Raw genomic sequence first — 21,672 nt, forward strand, 5'->3', positions numbered from 1 at the left:
TTTTGCTTCACAACCCCTAAGAACATTCTGGGCTTCCTTGCACAAAATGAAGCCAGGGGCTGGATTTGGCGGCCTGCCACACTTCGCCGACTCCTGCTTTAAGCCCCTCACGGAGAATTCCAGGGCCCCTGCTGAAAGAATCTGGTGGCCCATGGAGCCCACGCTGAACATGGCAAGAGGTCACCCACCCCTCCTGGTGAAGGGGCTCAGGGAGAGGACGATCCTGCAAAGCCAAAGGGTCAGGTTCCAGAGGTGTCTCCATCCCGCCCCACAGTGATTCAACACCCAATGAGCTCATCACAGTTCCTGGGATGAAACCTAATCATTTGTCACCCAAGACGGAGTGAGTGGGTCCCTGTGGGTCCTGAGCAGGCCTCCCTCTGCCCTGTCCCAGACCTTAGTGCCTCTTGTGGGGCCCAGCAGCCTGTCCTCCCCGCCCCCACCATGATTTCAGAGCCCTGCTGTCCACCTGCAGTTCGTACTGGTACCTCCCGCAGCCCCTCCACCCTCTGGTTGCCTGGCTTCCGGCCCTCCAAGCCCCTGTGGACTTGTCCTGGCCCTCACCATATGCCCCCAAGCTTTCTTGACCCCTTTCATCACTGTGTCTCTTGGCAAATCTATCCCTCCTCTTCACTGTCTGCCCTGGCCCTGACAGAGGTGATAGACAAACACCTTTGGAATTAACCAGAGCCGATTCTGACTCCTGAATTGTCGCTTTCTAGCTGTGTGACCTTGGGCGAGTCATGCCACCTCTCTGGCCGTGAGAGTCCTGTATATAAACGGGACACTAGAGTCCTGTAGCAGACGTTGCAGATGAGCCCCTCAACCACTCCGCTCAGAAGGCTGCTCACTGGGACCGCATGTGACCGCCTGGGGCCATGTTCTTTTCTGGCTGTGGGAGCCCTTTGTCCTGGTCACAGGGCAGCTGCAAGTAGGGCAGTGTCCGGGGAGTTGGCGGGTAAATGCTACAGCTTCCTCGCTCCCTGGGGGGGGGGGGGGGGGGGGGCGGGGGGGCACGGTCCCCTCGAGTCCCCACAGGACTCACAGCCGGCCCCACAGTGGCCCAGTCATAATGCTTGGCGGTGCCCTGTTAATGATTGCCTTCTCCTCCCCACCCTGCACTGATGTGTCCTACAACGCCTTGCAAATAAAGAAACCGTTTGCACTTGGGTTCTTGTCTTAGGGCCTGCTCTGGGGGCTGCTTAGCCCGTGGCAGGTCCCCATCTCCAGGAGTACTGTGAGGTTGCAGTGAGATGATGCCCAGAAGTGCTCAGCGCAGTGCCCGGTGCGTAGTATGTGCTCTTTACGCATTGGCCCTTGTCACAAGCCCTGGGACCTTCTGGATCTGAATGCACCCACAGGTCCTGGGGAGGCCCATTAAGCAAGGGCTAGGATGCTCGCAAGAGAGCTGTTGTCCTTCCCCTGTAAGGAGGGGTGTGTCGGTGAGCGCTGAGGCTAATGCTGCCCAGTGAGCCCTTTTGCCTGGACCTTGCTGCCTCAGAGTCTCAGGGATGTCTGAGTGTGGAGAGCTTCGGACAGCACTCAATGCCCCTCCCCTCCCCTGCCCCTCCCCTCCCCGTACCCCCCCACACACACACACACAACACGCCGGCTCTCTTTGGTGAAGTTTCAGTGAGGGTTGGGTGGAACAGTGTTCACCAAAGATTAATGATCGCTTTTTCTAGGTTGTGGGATTTTTGAGGCCTTTTTTCACTTACCCTCTTCTTTGTGCTTTTTCAGCATGGTTTAAATGTCTTAAAATAAACAGGCATCATTTTCACAAAAAGAATGAAGTCATTATTCTTTCAAAGGTAAATAACTTGCTGCCGGTCAGAAGATAGGGCCCTTATGGCTCAGACCGTTTTCAACTCTCGACTCCACTGTGGGAAGACGTGGATATGAATCGTGTGGTTTTCTTTGGGGCTTAATATATGGCGAGTTTCTGTGACCGTTTCGCGGTCATTTAAAAATAAAGCAATTCTCTGGGTATAGAGCAAAACCACTGTGTCCAGGACTCAAAGGAGCATTCACCTTCGGGGATGGGAAGTGTCTCCATGGTGTTAGACTTTGGGCACTCTGTGTTTGCACAGGCCAGGCAGTGCGGAGGTGGCTGTCTCCTGGCTGACGGTGACTGGGACCGGGGCCTCAGGGAACTGGGGCGTCTTGTCATGAAAGTCATGGGGCTCAACAAACCCTCATAGTCACCATCATCCCCCCCCCTCCCGACCGTGTATTCACTGTTTACTAAATACCCTCTCCTGACACAGCTCCCCATGCGTGTCTTCCAGTCCTTACAGGATCTAAAATGATTGACAAGTCATGTCCCCCACCTGAAAAAAATGATGCTGTCCGATTCCCCCACTTGTTTCTTTTGCCCTGCTGCCCCTCCGAGAGGACTTGTCTCCTAGTTCTTGATGAGGGATGGTGACTGGCAGAGCACAGCCAGACCAAGAGGGAGAATGAAGAGGCTGTCCTGGGCAGGCAGGCTAGCCAGCAGGTGCAAGAATGCTGGGGGAGTGGGGGACAAGCTACATTGATTTACATAAGAAAGATCGGGGATTTGCGGTGCCTTGGTGACTCAGTCGGTTAAGTGTCTGCCTTCAGCTCAGGTCGTGATCTCACCCCCCACCCCCGCCTTCAAGTCCTGCGATCCAGCCCCACATGGGGCTCGGAGCCTGCTTCTCCCTCTCCCTCTGCCCCTCCCCACCCCAGCCGGTGCTCATTCTCTTAAATAAATAAACATTTAAAAAGATCTGGGACGGGGGCGCCTGGGTGGCTCAGTGGGCTAAGCGACTGCCTTCGGCTCAGGTCATGATCCTGGAGTCCTGGGATCGAGTCCCGCATCGGGCTCCCTGCTCAGCGGGGAGTCTGCTTCTCCCTCTGACCCTCCCCCCCTCTCATGCTCTATCTCATTCTCTCTCTCAAATAAATAAATAAAATCTTTAAGAAAAAAAGATCTGGGACGATGAGGGGAAGCAGACTTTGTTGTGAGTTAGCTATGTGGGTGATGGTGGTGATGATGGGGCATGATTAGCAAGTGAGAGACTCTGGAAAATCACGGAGTTTGGGAACAAACGGGAGAAAGAAAGTGGGATCCTATTTGCATTGCTGTGGGTTGTCCGTTTCACCCTCGTGAAGTTTCTCCAAAGAGACAGGTTAAGAATCCGGGTTCCCTTTTTGTTGCCAGTCTCTATTCTGTTTGGCCTCTGCCTTCGAATGTGACTCCGTACAGAGAGTGGGCCACATGGGTCCAGAATTTATGAAGATCACACCCTGAAAGAGGCTGCAGAGTAATTTCATGCCTAATTTGCAGAAGATGAAACTGAGGCTCAGTAGGTGATATGCTTTATGGTAAGAACTAGGCCTCCAGTCTATCTCGTGTTCCACTGCGAGGCCTCACTCAGCACAGTTAACTACTCAGGTTGATAAGGCATAGGTTCCCCCAGATCCTTCCCTGAAGGCCCTGGGTTCCAAGACCACTTTGCAATTCCAAACCCAGAAACTAAATGATCAGGAGAGCCCTGGCAGCCTCGGGGCCAGGGGGGCACCCTGACCTCCTCCCTCCCACTGCCTCATTCAGACTCTGGCTCAGAGATTGCGACTTGTCACCCCAGCTGGCTGCTGACTCGGCGACACTAAACTTAGGTTTTCCCCAGGGACCAGAGCACTTAATGAAGGAGTTCATCCAGCGGGAGACTCCCAAGCGAGCCAGGGCGGCAGAGCCAGCTGCAGAGCTGGGAGGGGGTTTGGCTGGGACCTCCGCCTGCCAAGGGTTGCTGTTTCCATGATGTCAGAGAGGCGGAACTCTGCCTCACATCACGGGAGACAGCACCCCTCGCCCCAGGGCTGTCTGGCTTTGGACGTGGCCCTGAGCAAAGGTGAGAATGCTCGTCTTACTCACCAGGAGGAAACTGAGGACTGCCTTCATGTTTCTTGGGGGCGTCTGGGCTTGTCAGCACCTGGCCGGAGTTGAATTCCTGACCCCAAGCCTTTCTGTCCCTTTTTTTAGCTGGACTCCACTCTCCAGGGGGACCTCTTAGGACCGGGATGAGAGAAACCGTGCCTCCAGCTCAAAGAAGGTCCCTCTGTGCACCCTGGAATGCACCCGCTCTGGCTGCGTGTGAATACTTAGGGAGTACGTTTGGCAGATGTGATCTGAAAGAGAAACCGCTTCATTCTTTTTTTTTTTTAAGTCATTGGAAGCAGTGTGAAGACTTCTCGGCTAGTGTCTGGGAGGCCTGGTTGGACTTTGCCTTTCTCTGGGAGTCCGTTTCTTACAGGGTGGTCCACGCCGACAGTTTCTCGGGGCCTTACACATCCTATTGCATCTGTTTCTCTGATCATCTTGCGTCTTCCGCCCTCAGCGTGTCAATAACATGTTCGTGTCTCCTTCTCTCTCCCGACCAGAAAAAGATTTACAAATATAAGAAAGTCCTGAGTAACCCAAGCCGTTGGGAAGTTGTTTTGAAGGAGATCCGAACTCTGGTGGACATGGCCCTGACATCCCCCCTGCAGGATGACTCCATCAACCAAGCCCCACTGGAAATTGTCTCAAAACTGCTCTCAGAGGTAAGACATTCCTCCTGCTTGATTTTGTACACCCCCCACCCCCGCCTTCAAGTTTTTTTTCCTTTCCTTCGGCTGAGCACAACGCCGTACCTGGCGGCAGAACTGGACCCGAGTTTGTGCTGTCTCCCCATTGCCCAAGGAGGTGAACGGTGTCCCCCAGCCTGAGGGAGCCCAGCAGGAGGTTTGTCCCCAGTGCCTACAGCCGAGTGCCCCGAGGGTGGGGCAGGGGTGAAGGGACAGTTGTTGCTGCCCTGCCAGGCCCCCCCCACCCCGAACATGGGGGACCGGTCTTGGGCCTGAGGCTGGGCGGGTGGAGATGATGGTGGCAGCCAATTTCAGAATTTTCCAGTTCATCCCTGAGCCAGAGCACGTCGGTCAAGCCCCCAGACCGCGCTTCCTCCCTGCCCCTCGGCGTGGGGGCCGGCCGTCCCTGCCCGTCTCCATCCTCCCCCTGCCCTGGCCTGCATCAGCTCCAGGGGCCCAGGCAGCGATGGCTGTCTGCCCCCACCACCCGCCCAGCAGCAGAAATTCCAGCAGCAGCCCGCAGCCGGCACAGCTCGGCTTTGCCAGGCGGCCCCACACTAGGGCGTGTGCCGTGCAGGACACTGTCCTGGGCGTGGGGACGAAGACAAGCCCCTGTCCTCCTGGAGCCCACGTTCCCCCAGGGGGACAGACAGGTGCGAAGGCCTCAATCAGTATCGGTCCCGCTGTTTTCCGTGGGGAGGTGACGGCTGCTTGGAAATGCACTGTTTACTCTGCCCCAACCACCTTGTCAGCGCTTCCCAAATACTAACACTTGTCTCGTTTGTTTGCCTGCCTGGCCCCCTGGAGACCTGGCGTTGATGACTCCTGATTTAAACCCCGCATGGCCACCAGAGTGATGCTTCTGTCCCCCTCCCCTGGGACGGGCCCCTGCTCTCCTGGCATGCCCGATTCCCTGAGTAGCTTCTAGATGCCCCCTCTGAGCCTGCACAAGCTCCTTGCTGCCTAGAACCACCCCTTCCTCTGTGGACCCAGGCTGGTTGCTGCCGGTCAGTCCAGGAAACTGGCCCAGGCCTTCCACGTCTGCTGAATAGAGGGTCCCTTGCCCTGGAAGCAAGTGGGGGCAAGAAGTAGAAGATAGGCAGTAAAGACTGTCGCAGGTAGGGGAGCAGAGACCATGCCCTCGGGTGTGAGACAGGTTCATTTCACAGAAGAGCAAAGACTCCGGCTCTGAAATGAATCACAGTCAAGGTCTGGAATTTGAGACCAGGCCAGGTGCTGTATACCCAACGTTCCCTCCTGGCTTCCCAGCCCGAGCCCAGGCTGGCTGCTCACCATCAGTAAGCACCTGCCGTGTGCCAATAGGTGTCAGGTGCCGTGCACACAACATCTCAGGTGCTACATCTGCCCTAGAGAGCTGGGCCTTGCTGTCTCCATTATACAATCGAGGAAATTGAGGCCCCGAGACACTGAGCAACCTGCTGAGCAAGCAGTGGGGCTGGAATTTCCACCTTAGGGCTCCCTCCCTCTCACTGCAAGGCCACATCGCCCACCCCTTCTGCTCTACCAGTCCCCACCCCACCGCCACACCATCAGTAGATCAGGCTCGCTGTCAGGACGACGGGGAAGGCGGCAGGTGGGCTCTACTGCCAGCTTCTGGCAACCTTTGTTTCTATCTTACATGTTTCATAGACCACGTGCCCCTGGGCCTTTGCATCACCTCTCGGGCCAAGGTTTTAAAAATCATCTGACCCCCAAGCACTGGGGTGGAAAGAGAAAGGCATTTAAAGGGAAAAGAAAAAAGGAAGAAACTTGCATCTGCTGTGTACCTACCGTGTGACAGGCAAGGGGTCATTATTATTCACTTTGACAGACAAGCGCTGCTATTTGGTAAGGGACAGAGCTGGGACTGCAGCCCAGGCAGCAGCCTTTCTGAGTGACATGTTTTTTGAGTACATACTCCGTGACCACTGCTTTGGCAGGCACTTAGAGCTGATACTTTACATTTCTCCAGGAACCCTGCGAGGTAAGTCCTAAAATGTACAGATGAGTGAACAGAGGCTCAGAGAGGCTGTCACTTGCCTAAGTGGTGGGCCAGGATCCACGCCCAGGTCTGTCTTTTTGGAAAGCTCACGCTCTTATGCATAGATGTAGCATAAGTTGGTAGAGATTTTCTAGTGGGGCGGGGGGCGCCCCAGCTGTGTAGGACAGGATGGTTGAGAACAGGTGTTGTAGAAGCAGGAGGACCTGGTTCTACCCTTCAGGTGCTAACTGGCAGTGGACAGTGTACTAGGTCTCTCAGTACCGTTTTCTTCTGTGAGTTGGGGCGAAGATGAGCACCCATTCCATAGAATTAAGGATCGGGTGCTCTTAATACGTACAAAGCGCCTGGCCCTGTGCCTGATTTACAGGGAGCATTTGATAAATGGTCACATTTTTGTTGTCATGGGAGGTGGTTGTGATCTTGACCTTAAGCTCTCTCAGCTGAAGGGTCTAGGGGGATGGGTGGGAAAACAAACAGATCCTTCCTCCTCCTTGCCCTTTTTTGTCTAGAATATACGGGCTAGATTATTTGTTCTCTTGCCTCAGGTTGCTCCCGGGGTCTCCTTCTGGGAGGCTCCAGGTGTCCCCAAAGCAACCCGAAGGTGGGCAGGATCCCAAGGAAGGGAGCGAGGGAGGGGGAGGAGGGGGCTCTTGGTTCTGAGAAAGGACTGCCCATCCACTGGCCAAAAAAAGCCACATCCCTGACCCCCCGGGCCTTTGTGGAGTTGAGTAGATAGAGTGACCATTCAGTTTAGGGTTCCCACGTCCCCTGCGATGCACTGGCTGTTAGTGAGTGCTTTCCACCCAGGGTGGAAAATGGCCTTGGTGGAGAGAAGTGTCCCTGCAGAATGGCACAAGCTGCCACCAGAGACTGGGACAAAGGAACTGGCGTCTGTGCTTGCTCTTAGTGGACAGGTGCAGTGAGGACTGGGCTGGACCCTTCGGAGCTGCCCAGCGCAGCCTGAGAAATGGAACCGTCCCTTGCGGGGGCCGAGCACCAGAGCTCAGCCGTTGTGGCATCAAGACAGACAGTGGTCCACCCCCACCCCAACCTCTCTTCCCTGTGTTCCTGGGCAAGCAGCTCCTGGGGCTCAGGTAGCTCACCTGTCGATGGGAGAGTAGGAGAGCCACTGTAAGAAAGAAATGGGTGGGATGAGGATTACGAAGTGTACTCATGGCCTGAGGCGTAGTGAGCTTGCCGTCAGTCCTAAGGGAAGACCAAAGCTTTCCATCAGAAAAATTACTGATGTTTAATAATCTGCCACAAATGGGCTCCTTAAACGCTACCAATGTCCACTAAAAGAAAAAGCCTTTGGAATCCAAGAAACATCCTTCCACCTTCCCCGCGTTCCTGGATTCTAAGCGCTGAGGGCCAGGCTGTCTGCATGGTGACTTGAGGACTTGAGGAGCACAGACACTGGTCCGGGTTCCGTGGCGGTCCTCCCGCCTCGGGCAGCCAGGCAGAAGCATGTTCACGGCCCCCTGGCTTAGCTTTTGCTTCAGCTGGTTGTAAACTCCTTAGGTATCCTGATGCTCCTTACAGCCTGTGCCAGGTGGGGAACAGGGTGGGGCTCTTTCTAGAACCCTAGAACGCTCGATCTTGCTAGTTCACTGTCCAGTGAGGCGGCACAAGACGAGGAGGCAGACGTGGCTCTGTTAAGAGATCTGAATAGAGACCGGTGAGAGCCCGTGCCCACCGAGACGAACAGACGCAACAGAGCACACCGTGAAACTAGCAGAGAAGACAGTAGTGACAGTTCCGGGGTTTTCCCACGACTTCTCGCTTCTCGTGTGTTCATTCCTTTCCTCAGTCATGTATTCACAGGATGGTGGTAATAGGCACCCACTGGGTAAGAAAATTCCAGATCGGGGAGAAAAAAACCCTAAAAATGAAACAGATTTAATCCATTCAACTTACTATTCTTTCTGCAAGCTAATTGCTAGAATTCAAATTTAACTAAAACATGTTTGGCTCACGGAACACCATCCTTCCCTGGGAACCCAGCTGGAGAACCACTGAAATAATATATGTGAGGCGCCTAAAAGCCTGGCACATGGTCAAGATTCAAAAGTCTGTTTCTTTCCGTGTTTGCTGTGAACCTGCCTTCTGGCTTCCCAGTAGCATCTGTATGACCAGCATGGAGCACAGGGTTAAGCCCTGTCTTTGTATCCTCTCACTGAAGCCTATGGAAGTTCCCTGTTTATGGAAGGAGAAACGGAGTCTCACCAAGGGGGAGTGACTGGTCCAAGGTCACATAACTCACAAGGGGTGAAACTGGGACTCGAAACTCAGTGTTCGTCCCCCCTGCCCCGGCCACCCCAAAGTCATACTTTTCTCCCTTCCTGGCCGAGCCTTGGAGGGTTTTTCTGATCTGCTTAATTAAGACGAAGCAATACCTGCACTCTGAGAGGCTGAAAGTGTTTTAAACTGTTTGGACCTTTGAGATGCAAACGTTCCATTTGATTAATATTGTGTGTTTTTTTTGTTTTGTTTTGTTTTGTCTTCCTCCTGAACTTTCCACTCAATCCCTTAGAACACAAACTTGACTACCCAGGAGCATGAGAACATCATTGTGGTAAGTCTCTCGAGATCCCTCTCCCTCTGTCCACCTCCCGGTGCCCACAGTTCTTGCCCCTGTCTGAGGGGTTTCTCGAAGCACTGGTGTAATCCACCAGCATGGCGACCTCACTCAGTCTTATCTCTTCTGTCAAACCAGAGGCGTCTGCCTCCTGCCTTTGCAGATTTCAGAGCCCCAGTTGATTGGGGGGGGGTACGTAATTATCAGCCTTTGAGGTTTGTAACAAATGTGTCTTCATTGCCTCCTCCTTCCTGAGTGTCCTGGGGGGAGTTAAAGGCAGATGGCAGAGAGCATATAATTTATTCAGAGGCATAACCCTATTAGCTGAGAGGTGAACGGTCTCTTTCTTGCCCCAGGACATGTCTCCTAATTAATCCACGTATAGAACCTGGATTTAATTCTCTCTGGTACACAAAGTGAGGTCATGTTTTCTGGGACTTGACTATGATGTAAGCATCTTTGGGGTAAAATAGCTTCCTGGGTGATTTTAAGCTCTGAAATGTGACTCTCACTAGAGAGAAATGAGGTTGCAGCTACTGGGTGCCAAGCACTGTGCCATGTATTTGAATCCATAGGTAATGAAGACAGGCCCTGCTCCCAAGGGGTTTATCATCTATTGTAGGAAGACAGATGAGGCCACGGCAAAAACAGGATGTAGCGTAGAAAGGAGAGTGATAAACTCACCTGGGAGAAAAAGCCATGGTGCTTCCTGGAGGCAATGATGTCTGAACTGGGTTTTGAAGGATCAATAGGAGTTCGCCAGATGGCAAAACAGAGTAAAGGCATTCCAGAGAGAGGAAACAAAACATGCATAGAGATGTAAAACAACGTGGTATATTCTGGAAGCTTCGGCACTGCTGGAGTGTAAAGTATAAGGACGTGGGAAATAGGGAGGCAGAACTTGAGATGGAAGTGAGAGGCAAAGCCTTATGTGCCCAGAAAGGACATTCACCTGCCGCAGCGGTCCTACGGCTACAGCCTTTGAAACAGGGGCAAGATGCCAACTCCATGCCCCTCTGAGCCAAATGAAGATTTCGTAGGCCCACCCACTTGGTCCTGGCGAGCCCAGCCTGGAGATTAACCCTCCTCACCCCAGCTGGGTCTTGTGGGTACCAAAGGAGGTGGGTCCTAGGCTACTTATTATGGAGAGTAAAGGCAGCAGCTTCTGTGGAGTCCCGCCTACAGTGGCTGGCACATAGTAGGTGCTCAGTGAGAATTTGCTAAAAATATAAAAGTTTTTTTTTTCTTCCCCTTGCTGCATCCTGACCACTCATTGCCTTCTCTTGCCAGAACAGGGAAATTGTCAACCTGGGTGCCCCCACTCACCACCACCACCTTTCTCTGGTATACCACTAATTAATAAATTCACTTAACAAACATTTGTTGACATGGAAGGACAAGTATGTACCAAACACTAGTCTCTGTTCCACAGACCTAGAGCTGCTATTGAGAGATTTACTGTGTGCTAGAAGAACCTGGCAGGTCGGCAGGTAATCAGGGGTTGAGATTCGTTTGGAGTGTTAGGGGAGCACAGCGGGCAGATACCTAACATCCTCTGCCAGTGAGGGTGCTGGGAGGAGGATGACAGAGGGCTTCCAGGTGGAGGTGAGCAAACTGGATCTTAAAGGAGGGGTAGGAGTGCTCCAGGGAAAGGCAGTCCAGGGAGAGGGCCCAGCACGAGAAAGAGCAGTGAGACTGGCAAAGCAGGCGGGGACATGGGTACCAGGGAGGGAGGTGGCCTCTTCCTCTCCCTGCTGGCACCACCTTGTGGATCCACCCCCCTCCTCCCACTCTTCAACCCTGGAAGAAGGGTGAGGGCTTTGGACTGGGGATGAGCCTGGGAAAGGAATTTTGATCTGAGCGATCCAGGCTGCTTTTCTCCAGCTAATTTGGTGAGGCTGACCCCTTAATTGGGCTGGGCTAAGCTCCCCTGCTCAACAGACGTGCCTGAGAACAGAGAAGAATTTGATCTGAGGTCTGCCCCTCAGCCCTGCATTTTACAGCCTCCCTTTCAGTGCTCTTGATTACCAGTGCCCTTATCATTACTGGGAAGCCGCCTTCCTGTCCAGAGATGACATTATCTGATTTGACCGGTTAGCAATTAGTCTTCTCCCAGCGGGGCTTGGTATGTTTTTAATGTGCTTGCTTTTCAGAAATACTTTCACAAGTAACTTGAGTTGGTTTTATGCGGCCCATCTGGGGTCGGGCATCTCTCTGTGCTGGTAACAGTTGGCACATCACTAGACATGCATGGACCTGGAGCCCAGACCCCAGCTGCTGTCCCACGTGCTTGAAGCTCAATGTGAGCTCAAGTTTTGAGCCGGTGTAGACCCCGGGCCCACCCCTCACTAGCTGTGACCTTGGGCAAGTAATGGGAGAACTTTAGTTTTAGTGTATTGAAAATATCTTTAAGATATTCTTTAAAAATACTTTTGCAAGTATTCCATGAAAATAATTTCATTAGAAGGAAGGAAGGAAGAAAGAAAAGGATTTCACCCCATCCCACTGTCCTCTTCAGAGAAAGCCCCTGGCAGTTTTCAGGTAGTGACAATAAGCCACACAGATACGGTTGTGTTTTTATTTTTTGTTTTCAGCATTGATGATGCGTTGCTAGATGGGCTGTTCTGCGTTGGTTCTTTCATGTAACATGTCTTGCGGATGCTTTCAAGTCTCTTCGTGCCTATGTGCCCCACGGTTTCCAGCCTCAGTACCTGTGACATTTGGGGATGAATCATTGCTTCTGGGGGGCCGGTCCTGGGCATTGTAGATGTTGAGCAGCATCCCTGCCTCAACCCACTAGATGCCGGTAACCCTTCCCTGTCGTGATGATCAAAAATATGTCTCCAGATGTGCCAACATCCCCTGGGAGGCAGAGTCAACCCTAGTTGAGGACTGTTGGCCCACCGCATACTTTCTACTGGCTCTAAAATATTTTTATTTAACCAGATGGCCATTCCGATCATTTTCAGCTAATATGACATATTAAGGCTCAGTCTTCTCATCTATGAAATGGGTATGGCAACAGTGCCTTTCTTTTTTTTTTTTTTTTTTTTTAAAAGATTTTATTTATTTATTTGAGAGAGAGAATGAGAGAGAGAGAGAGCATGAGAGGGGGGAGGGTCAGAGGGAGAAGCAGACTCCCTGCCGAGCAGGGAGCCCGATGCGGGACTCGATCCCGGGACTCCAGGATCATGACCTGAGCCGAAGGCAGTCGCTTAACCAACTGAGCCACCCAGGCGCCCGGCAACAGTGCCTTTCTTACAGGGTTCCTGGGAAGGTTCAGTGAGCTAATGCACCTAACATGCTCAGCCAAGGACCAGGCTTATAGAAAGAGTCCACAGAATATAAGCTCTTTTTATTAATCATACCTTTTAAAATAATCATAATTCTGTGACCAGGGCAGGACTGGTAACCTCCCCTACCCTCTGTGTCTTCATCTGTACAAATGGGAATAGCTCCTGGTTGACCTCACAGAGTTGTCATGAGGATCAAATGAGATAATAGCATGGAAGCACAGAGCCGCCGCCTGACGCCCACTCTGGGCACTTAAATCCTTCCCACTCCTTTATTCCTTGACTCATTCTCGAGAAAGAGGGGCCTGACATGAGTGAAGGGGCTCAACCCTGCACGTGATCTACACCGTGCTGGACGGTGCTGCCCTAGACAGTTAAGACCCTGGGCCATTGGTCAGCCTGGTTGGTGGTGCTCCACGGCAGAACCTCAGTATCACTGACGTCCTCCTTCACAGAGGTGCATTTGCAGAAGTGAGGTCATCTTTTCCTGGCATCCAATGATGCTTCCTTTCCCTGATGGTCCCAAGCCTGGTGGAAGGCCTTGCTGAGAGGTCCCTACCCATATCCAAAGGCATCACTGCAGGGAACAGACCACCGAGACCTCTGAAATCGAACAGGCAGGGTCTGAGCCTGGAAGTCAGTGATGGGGAGAGCGTGTCCTCACAGAGCCCTCCTGGGAGTCGGGCAGAATCGCCACCCCTTGCCGCTGTGTCCAGTGCTGCCCGAGACAGCCCCCCCCGCCCCGCCCCATGATGGTGGCAATGGGCTTATCCTGAGGCTGAGACTCCAAAGCTTCTACAGTTTTCTCTTATCAAATTCCCCCAGCAACCCTGTGAGTCAGTCACTCTAGTTCTCCGCATTTTATAGGCTAGAAGACTAATGCCCAGAGAGGTTGAGTTGCTCACTCAGGGTCACACAGCCTGGCAGTCTTGGTGCTGGGTCCTGGGTCTCCTTGTTGCTAATCTTGTGCTCAGTGTGCAAACAGGAACACGAGTGGACTTCACATAGGCATTAACCATCCAGTAACTAACATTTATGGAGAGCCGGCCCTATTTCAGACTTTATACCAAGGGTCCTCAATTCAGTTTAGTTTTGTCCCCCATGAGGCATTTGGCAATGTCTGGATACGTTCCTTTTCAATTGTTCAAATATTTTATTTGAATCTGAAGTTTAGCACAATCATTAAAACAGAAATTATGAAAGGGGAGGAAAAATCAAGAATCAGACGTCATTCGGGCCATGGGAACCTTGTAGAGAAATGGCAGTGGGAACCAGTAAGAACTGTACAGCTAGCCTAAGAAGCCTTGGTGAGACATGAACTCAACAGGTGTTAGATATTCCAACCTGCCTTAATATGAAATGAAGCGTGTCAGGAGGCTTTCTGATTGTCACAACTGGCTCAGGCTTGTGACTGACATCCAGTGGGTTGAGAACAAGGTCCCTGCTAAACGTCCCGCAGGCCTTCCCTCCCGTTCTTCTGGTGACTCTCTGCTCCGCTTCCCAGGTGGGAACTCGGGCGTTAAGAGAGAGGAAATAGCTTGTTTTAACAGGCTGTAGTAAGCGCCAGAACTAGAACTCACACCCAGGACTCTGCCCCCAGTGCCTGGGCTTAGAACCACGATCCTGTCCTGCCCTGTAGTCCGGGCCTGTTGATCTGAGGGCGATGTGGATGGACGTCAGCAGGTTACGGAGCCCCTTTTGGTGTGCATTTGCCCAGAGGGCAGCCCCAAGCTTCTGTCAGCGTCTCAGTGGGTGCCATGAGCCCCCCGACCCCAGTAGGATTCATTTCTAGAGATTCCAGCTGACATTTGTTTGTGGTCTTTCAGGCAATTGCTCCTTTGCTGGAAAACAACCATCCACCACCAGATCTCTGTGAATTCTTTTGCAAGGTATGGCATGACTGAAATGGGGCTGTATTTGCAGGAGGCAGCCTGCCTCCGTGTGTGCGTGCTGGGGGTTGGCTTTGCATAATTTGCTGAAAACCCAGGCTTCCCCGACCTGGGTCAGGGCTCCAGACAGAGCCAGAAGGCAAGTCAGGCAGCCTGTTCTTAGAGTTACCGCTGTCTTCTGCCAGACAGGTGATAAACAAGGCCCAGGGTCCAAACCAGTGGGTCAGCGAGGAGCATCCGGCTTTTCCTTGGAATATCTTGGTAGCTGTCTTGGGAGAAATTTGTAGCAGATTTTCTGGGTTCCTGACGTCAGAGCTGGTTTATTATTAGCCACGGCTCCTCTGAGCACCGGCTGGCCCACAGTGGGACACAGCCATGTGTTTTCCTGAACAGGGAAAACAGACAGGGGATGCCAGGTTAGCCGGGAGGAGCCACAGAGCAGCCCATCCTCTCCCTTGGACCCAGAGTCAGGCTTGCAGGGGGTTTACACGGAACGTGCCCAGGGCATGTCGGGTACCAGCCATCCCTCACTCTGAAAACACACTGCAGCGGTCAGGGGGCTGAACCAGCAGGCAATCCTGTTTTGTTCTTTGCTTGTGATTTTTTTTTTTACTGTAATGATTTGATGTCCTTGGAGAGACGCAGGGTTTGCTGCTACCCCAGCGCTCTCTGCTCTAGCACATCCTGTCCTGGGCGGGGGGCGTGGACTACGTCCACCAGCGAGATGAGCACGTGGCCTGGCAAAGCAGGCACCTGGGAGGCCCGGTGGTTTCTGGAGGGAAGGGGACTGCCGTGTGCTACTGCCTCTGCACCCCGCTCGGAGAGCATGCTCTCTGTTTGTCAGAGGGCAGGAGCTTCAGAGATTACGGAGACAGGGTCGCGTTATCCCCTTTGGCCCAGTGTCTCCAGCAGGAGACCTTTTCCGGCAACCCACAGAGCAGAGGCTGGACCCAGCCTGCCGGCCCAAAGCACCCGGCTGTGTTCTCAGTGTGCGTGTCCGGGCACGTGGCAGTGTGTGCCTTCTGGGCCAAGCAGGGGAGCGTCTGGCTGAGTCTGCGCCCGTGTGTGTGCAAGAGCATGTCTGCACAGGCATCAGGCTTCGGTGCTGAATCGAGGCCCCCTCTTCCGTGGGCCTCAGTGAGGCTAAAGACAACTAGAACACGGGCCTTCTTGGACCCCAGCACTGCCCCAAGCGGGGTGGGGTCACATATCCCAGCGCTTCATATCCTGCTCCCTTCCCTATCGCAGCAGGTCATCTCCTCTCTCAATATTTTGTCCGATTTCATCCAAATCTGTTCCTTGTTCTCCTCTCAAGCTGTATGGTTTCTCCCAGATTCCATGGTTTTCAAACTCTTGTTCTTTTAAAACAGTGGACCTTCGTTCAAAGTAAATTATACCTGCGGGTTCCTGGTTTGAAAACTCATGATGTAGAAGAAACCATTCTTTTTGGCATTTCCTGATAGAACTCCAGTTGGTCCTGAAATAGAAGGCTGCCCTGTCCTTTCGAGGGAAGGGTCTGAGCCTAGGGGGCCCGTGAGCCTTCAGGCTGTTTTCCCTCTGGGGCGTCGGAGTCCCAACCTCAGTGCCCCACCCACCAGGCGGCCTGCCCAGAGAGGAGAGCTTGAGGGGGAACGAAGCAGCCCCCCCTGGGCCCACGCTGGGACACACTGGACACGCCTGGGCAGCCTCGCCTGCCAGATTTCAAAACCAGAACCCTAAGATCTGAGGAAAGCTTATTGATCTTGGATTTCCCAGGAAAGCCCTGATTTCTAATATCCCAAGTCCAGGGTCCTCATCCAGCGGTTAGAAACTCAGCACCTTCGGGCCCGGGCAGGTTATAAATATGTTCGCGTGGTGGGGTTTCCTCTGTTCCACCCGTAGGCCTTCAATTTCAGTTTGAAAAACAAAACACGCCGATGAAGTAAAGTACATCTGAGAGGGGCATTTGATGGCCTGCAGACTGCTGCCAGCCTAACAAAGCCAACAACTGAAAAGCCACAGAACTTTCAAGATTCTGGGATCCAGACACTAAACCCCTGGCATTCTTGTACCCAGTTTTCAAGAGACTCCTCTGTTAGACCGTGTCCTCTGATCCTCAGTGCTACAGTGTCGCTGGGGTAAATCAGGACATGTCCAAATGGACACCTGTCTGTACCATCTGATGAAAGCTCAGACTTTATTTATTATTTCTTTTTACAGATTTGATTTAATCTTCAGAGATTAGAGAGAGCAAGGGAGAGCATGTGCTGGGGGAGAGGCAGAGGGAGAGGGAGAAGCAGGCTTCCCGCCGAGCAGGGAGCCCAATGCGGGGCTTGATCCCGGACCCTGGGATCATGACCTGAGCCGAAGGCAGACGCTTCACCGACGGAGCCACCCAGGAGCCCCACAGTCTCAGACTTTAAGAGCCACAGGCCACAGGCTTGTGGACCCTGCCAGGCTCGGTGCTAACCGTGCCCTTCTGTCTCCCCAGCACTGCAGAGAGCGGCCCCGGTCCATGGTGGTCATCGAAGTGTTCACTCCCGTGGTCCAGAGAATCCTCAAGCATAACATGGTGAGTTCCCCTGACGGCCCGACTGCAAAGCCAGTCTTTCACTTTTCCCCAGCCTTTCGCCATTCCCCAAAGATTTGGGGAACAGGGTTGGCTGACCTGGCCTGACAGCCAGGGACTGGGGTTCGGATTCTGTTGAAATTGGGGTGTTCATGCAGCCTGTCCTCCTTGGCTCTATCTTCTTCTCTTAAGGCAACGGGAAGAATCTTTCTCACAGTAAAAATAACAAAAATGTGTGGCTGGGGGAGAAGAGAGAAGTTTCCCATGCGTAGAGTCACAAATGTCTACAGACACTCCACCCTCAAGGAGGGGTTGGTGCTCCTGACATCTTCAGTGGGGCCGTGCACACAGTGTCCTTCCAGAAGCACAGTATGGAAAAGGGGAGAAGAGTGACCATATGATGGAGAAACCTAAAGTCACAGCCGCGGCCAGTGGGTCACGGTCAGCAGCCGCAGTCACGTGAGGGCCTGCACCCGGAGACGGTGTGATGAACAGGGCGCCGTACCTCTCGGGGCTTCTTCTCTTAAACCCACAGGCCCCGTCTAGTCCTGAGAGAAACATCAGTCCGGTCCCCGTTGAGGGACATTCCGCAAAACACCTGACCGGCACTGCTCAAAACTGTCCAGGCCGTCGAGACCAAGAAAAGCCTAGAAACTGTCACAGCCCAGAGGAGCCTAAGGCGACAGGAGGACTAAATGTAGCGGGGTGTCCTGCATGGGATCCTGGAACTGCAAAAAGACATCAGGGGAAACAAAGGCAATCTGAATAGAATATAGGCTTGGCAGTGTGCATGGCCCCTTGGCGTTCTTATCAGTTCAGTGAGAGTAGCAAATATCATTGCTTTCTCCATGTTGCACGTGGGGAAACTGAGGCTTAGCAGAGTCCACTCACTGGCCCCAGGGGCCACAGCTAGGAATGAGAATAACTAACATCTACTCATAGATATTTACTGAGCACCTTCTGAGAGCCAGACACAATGTGACACTCAAGCATGTCACATGTCATTTAACCCTTACGAAAGCCCGGGAGCCCCTTTCACAGGTGAGGTGTCTGGGACCCAGAAAGCCTCCATAGGTCACTCAGGGAACCGATGAGCAGCCCCGAGTGCTCGTGAGGGGTGCCGAGGAGCAGCCGTCAAACGTGAGGGCCAGTGTTCCAGTGTGCTCTACAGAGCCAGCCACCAACCTGGACTCAGGTCACCTGGGTGATATGGAGGCATCTCTGTAATTTCAGCACACGTTGGGGCACTGAGTCGGATGTGGGGTACCCACGACAGCTGCCCCCTGCCCTGTCAAGATTCAGCATGTGAAGACCACTGTGTCTCCACACCAATGCCCTAGCCCCAATCTGGACAGAAGTGTATGACACGTGTCCTCTTATGCCCCAGCCACACTCATGGCAGACATCATCAATCGATTACAGCACTCTTCCTGCCGAGCCCAGAGAGAGCTTCCGAATCTGTCTCAACACAGCATTCCAGCAGCCACTCGTAATTGAACGGGGCTGGCGCCTTATGGGTTCTCTTTACCGCTGTCTGCCCTGGGCAGTCCCACACCATAATTGAATTGCTGCTTATTTCTGAGATCTTCCTTGATTTGAGATAAATACATTTCTGATTTTCACAACACAGTGGAGAGGAGAATACTCCATCCAGTTTTTTCTCCGGGACTAACAAAGAAGTTCCCCATGGTAGTGGTGGAGAGTGTGAATTTGTGCCCTAATTTGGGCTTTTATCGTTTCAGGGGCACTCTCTGGCTTCAGGCTTCTGAGAGGAAAAGATTTCTGATCACTTTAAAATCACTGTGGAGGTGGTGTGAGGTGAGGGTTGTACCCTTTCAGAGTCTAGAGCAGAGATTTCAGAGTTTCTTTTGCAAAGGACCTTCCTATCACAACTTACCAATGACAGAGCCAAACCCCCAGGGTATACGGTCTGGGCCCATGCTTCCTCGGGCACAGAAACATTTTTGCATATTCTGTGGTCATCAATAGGCTGTTTAATAACGCTTCTTTTGGGACATCTGACTTCCGAGGGAAGAGAGTCCAGATTCAGGCCAGCCTCCCACGGCTTAACCATACAACATCTCCCTTATATTTGGTTAGTTTTATGGGCCTAGAGTGTTGACCATGTAATAATTTTCTGGATAAAATTCAGAACAGCTACAGGGCAAATCCACAATTTATAGCATCTGTTGTGGCCTGGCAGAGATCAGGGACCTTCAGGCATGAATTCTCACTTGACGTTTAAAGAGCTCCCCAAGTGATCCTCAGCGTCTGGGGATACAATAAAGCTTCGTGTCGCTCTTTGCTCTTGGCATCTAATTACATGCCATGAACTCTGTTAGAAGAGAACTGTAGATAGGAGGGAGGGGGATTAGTCCCTTCCGCAGAAGGACAGATGCGTGTGAAGCAGTGATCGTGGCTTCTGTAGGCACAGGAAGCATGGCCGACCTTTGGTGTCACTCATTTCATGCTCCCTACAGCTTATTTCCCGGCCATGGGCCAGAGGCACTATTTTGAGCTGGGGCTCTTGGCTGGTGTGGGGAGTCTAGTCACTGGTTAATGGGTGTGCCTCGCCTGCCACCAGCTACACGACTGTCAGCATCACACGAGCAGTGGCTTCTCTTCACTGTGCGTGCAGCGTTTCTCATTAAGGAGGCACTGGAACATTTGGGAGCTGGAGGAAATCATAGACCACAGAGGTGTTCTGGGACTTTAGAGCTTCCCTTATCCTCAGGGTGCATCTTTTGGCAAATGTATCACGTGTCCCATTTCATGGATGAGTACACTGAATCTTAGAGAAGAGTCTCAGAGAGTGTTACTCACAGGACTGAAATAAAAATTAGACACAGATGGAAGCAGTCCTCTAGAATGTTCTCCTGGAGATTCTAAACAGTTTGTTAAACTGTATTCTCAAGAGTGGCTGTGGTCCCTAGTGGACCACTGGGTGATCTGACCACCTACTTTCCAGGAGGAGCATTTTTAGCTTTTCCAAAGAGGTAAAATGTCCCTCACCCACACGTCAAAAGGCCATCAGACCCATCTCATAATATTCATTTCCAAGAAAATGATCTTGACTCTCCAGAAATCTAATAGCAAAGATAAGGACGGTTATCTTTAGCAGGGTTGAGTTGAAGCAGTTTTCATGGACTCCTAAACCCTTAGAAGTGAAAGGGGGGCATAGAGATCCATGGTTACAGCCCTCACTCCACAACAGAGACAGTGAGGCCCCGAGAGGGCCACACAGCCTTCCTGTCACCTTTTTCCAGGGCACTAGAGGACTTGAGAGGTCTTCCTCAGTTTGGAAGCACAATCAAGTTTCAGTTTTCTCTTCAGGCAGGGGCCTTATCTAGCCCAGTGCTCTGTGTATGTGAGTGTGTGTGTGTGGGTGTGGATCTGTGCACACACATGCATGTATATTCCTTCTGAGCTTTCCCCGTGGCTTCTGCCTCCCTTCTTATGTAAGAGCATCAGCCTGGTAGGGAGAATGGAAGCAATGAGGCCCCTCATTGTCTTGAGGACTATAATTCAGCCTCTTTACTCCAGGTGAAGAAGCACCAAGCAGCTCTAGAAACTTGCTTCTGGGAGCAGGCAGGAGGGCGTGGGAGGGACGTGTTCTCCTCTGAGCTTTCTCGAGGGCCCGCAGAATCAGTTAGAGCCGTGAAGAAAGTCTCCACTGTTTTATCTTAAATGAGAATGCCGATCCAATTGCTTTTTACTGAATGGGTTCCGCTTAGTGGGGGCAAGAAGAGGGCAGATGAGTTTGGAGATGTGACTCTTCCCCCTGATGTCTGGCTGGTCATTCTCCTCACACACCACACCTCACACCCCTCCTGACTGTTCACAACCCAGCCCACAGGTTTAGAAGTCCATGAATAGAACTGCTGTCCCAGCAGGCCTCACCCCTCCAGGCCCCTACCCGTGAATGTGGGAACGGACATAGGGTCCTTTCCTGGCTATCATGTCTCCTCTCCTGACAAATCCCTGAGCCAGCAGCCACCAAGGAGATGTGCCTCTCCACTCAGCTGAACTCTGTCACCTACCCCGTTGACGTGCTGTGTTGGGGAAGCAAAGAAAACAGAAGTGTCCAGTGATGCCACTCATTGGAGCAGGGAGGAGTCCCTCTGTCCTTGCTCAGTGCCCCTTAGTTAGGCATCAGCTGAGGTGAGATGCGGGGACTCAGGCCGAGCCGGTGGATGGAAACGTCCTCGCCCCTGGGGGCTGGGGCCTTTCCCTAACATTGAGCAGATTTACCCTCTCCTCCCTCCTGCCTGCGCCCCTTTCACACGACCGCCAGACACATACCAGCCACTCACTGTCCAGGGCACACACCTCCATTCCCAGGCCATAAGCCTCACATACACATACATGATATGTCTCTCACACACACCTCCTCCCGCACCCCACATCTCTCTCACACACACCTCCTCCCGTATCCAATGTCTCTCACACACACCTCCCACATCCTGTGTCTCTCACACACACCTCCTCCCACACCCCACATCTCTCTCATCATACACACATACCTCCTCCAACACTCTACATCTCTCACATATAACCTCCCATATCCTACGTCTCTCACACACGCCTCCCACACCCCAAATCTCTCACACACACCACCTCCCACAATCTACGTCTCTCACACACACCATCTCCCACACCCCATGTCTCTCATACACACACACCTCCTCCCCCACCCCACGTCTCTCACACATAAACACGTATCTCCTCCCACACCCCACGTCTCTCACACACATACACTCCCATACCCC

The 21,672-nt window shown here is 52.6% G+C and overlaps 1 protein-coding gene across 1 annotated transcript in view; it reads left to right on the top strand.

The window, feature by feature from the left end:
• The window catches only part of LOC110593872 (c-Maf inducing protein), a 227,556-nt gene that overhangs the window by 168,622 nt on the left and 37,262 nt on the right, over window positions 1-21,672 (top strand). Inside the window, exons 4-7 of the mRNA XM_044911310.1 lie at window positions 4,408-4,569; window positions 9,129-9,170; window positions 14,293-14,355; window positions 16,826-16,906. Of these exons, the coding sequence (XP_044767245.1) occupies window positions 4,408-4,569; window positions 9,129-9,170; window positions 14,293-14,355; window positions 16,826-16,906 (348 nt within the window). The remainder of the gene's footprint in view (window positions 1-4,407; window positions 4,570-9,128; window positions 9,171-14,292; window positions 14,356-16,825; window positions 16,907-21,672) is intronic.

Source organism: Neomonachus schauinslandi, chromosome 16 (genome assembly GCF_002201575.2).
Source record: "Neomonachus schauinslandi chromosome 16, ASM220157v2, whole genome shotgun sequence".
In the NCBI taxonomy this organism is placed as follows: Eukaryota; Metazoa; Chordata; class Mammalia; order Carnivora; family Phocidae; genus Neomonachus; species Neomonachus schauinslandi.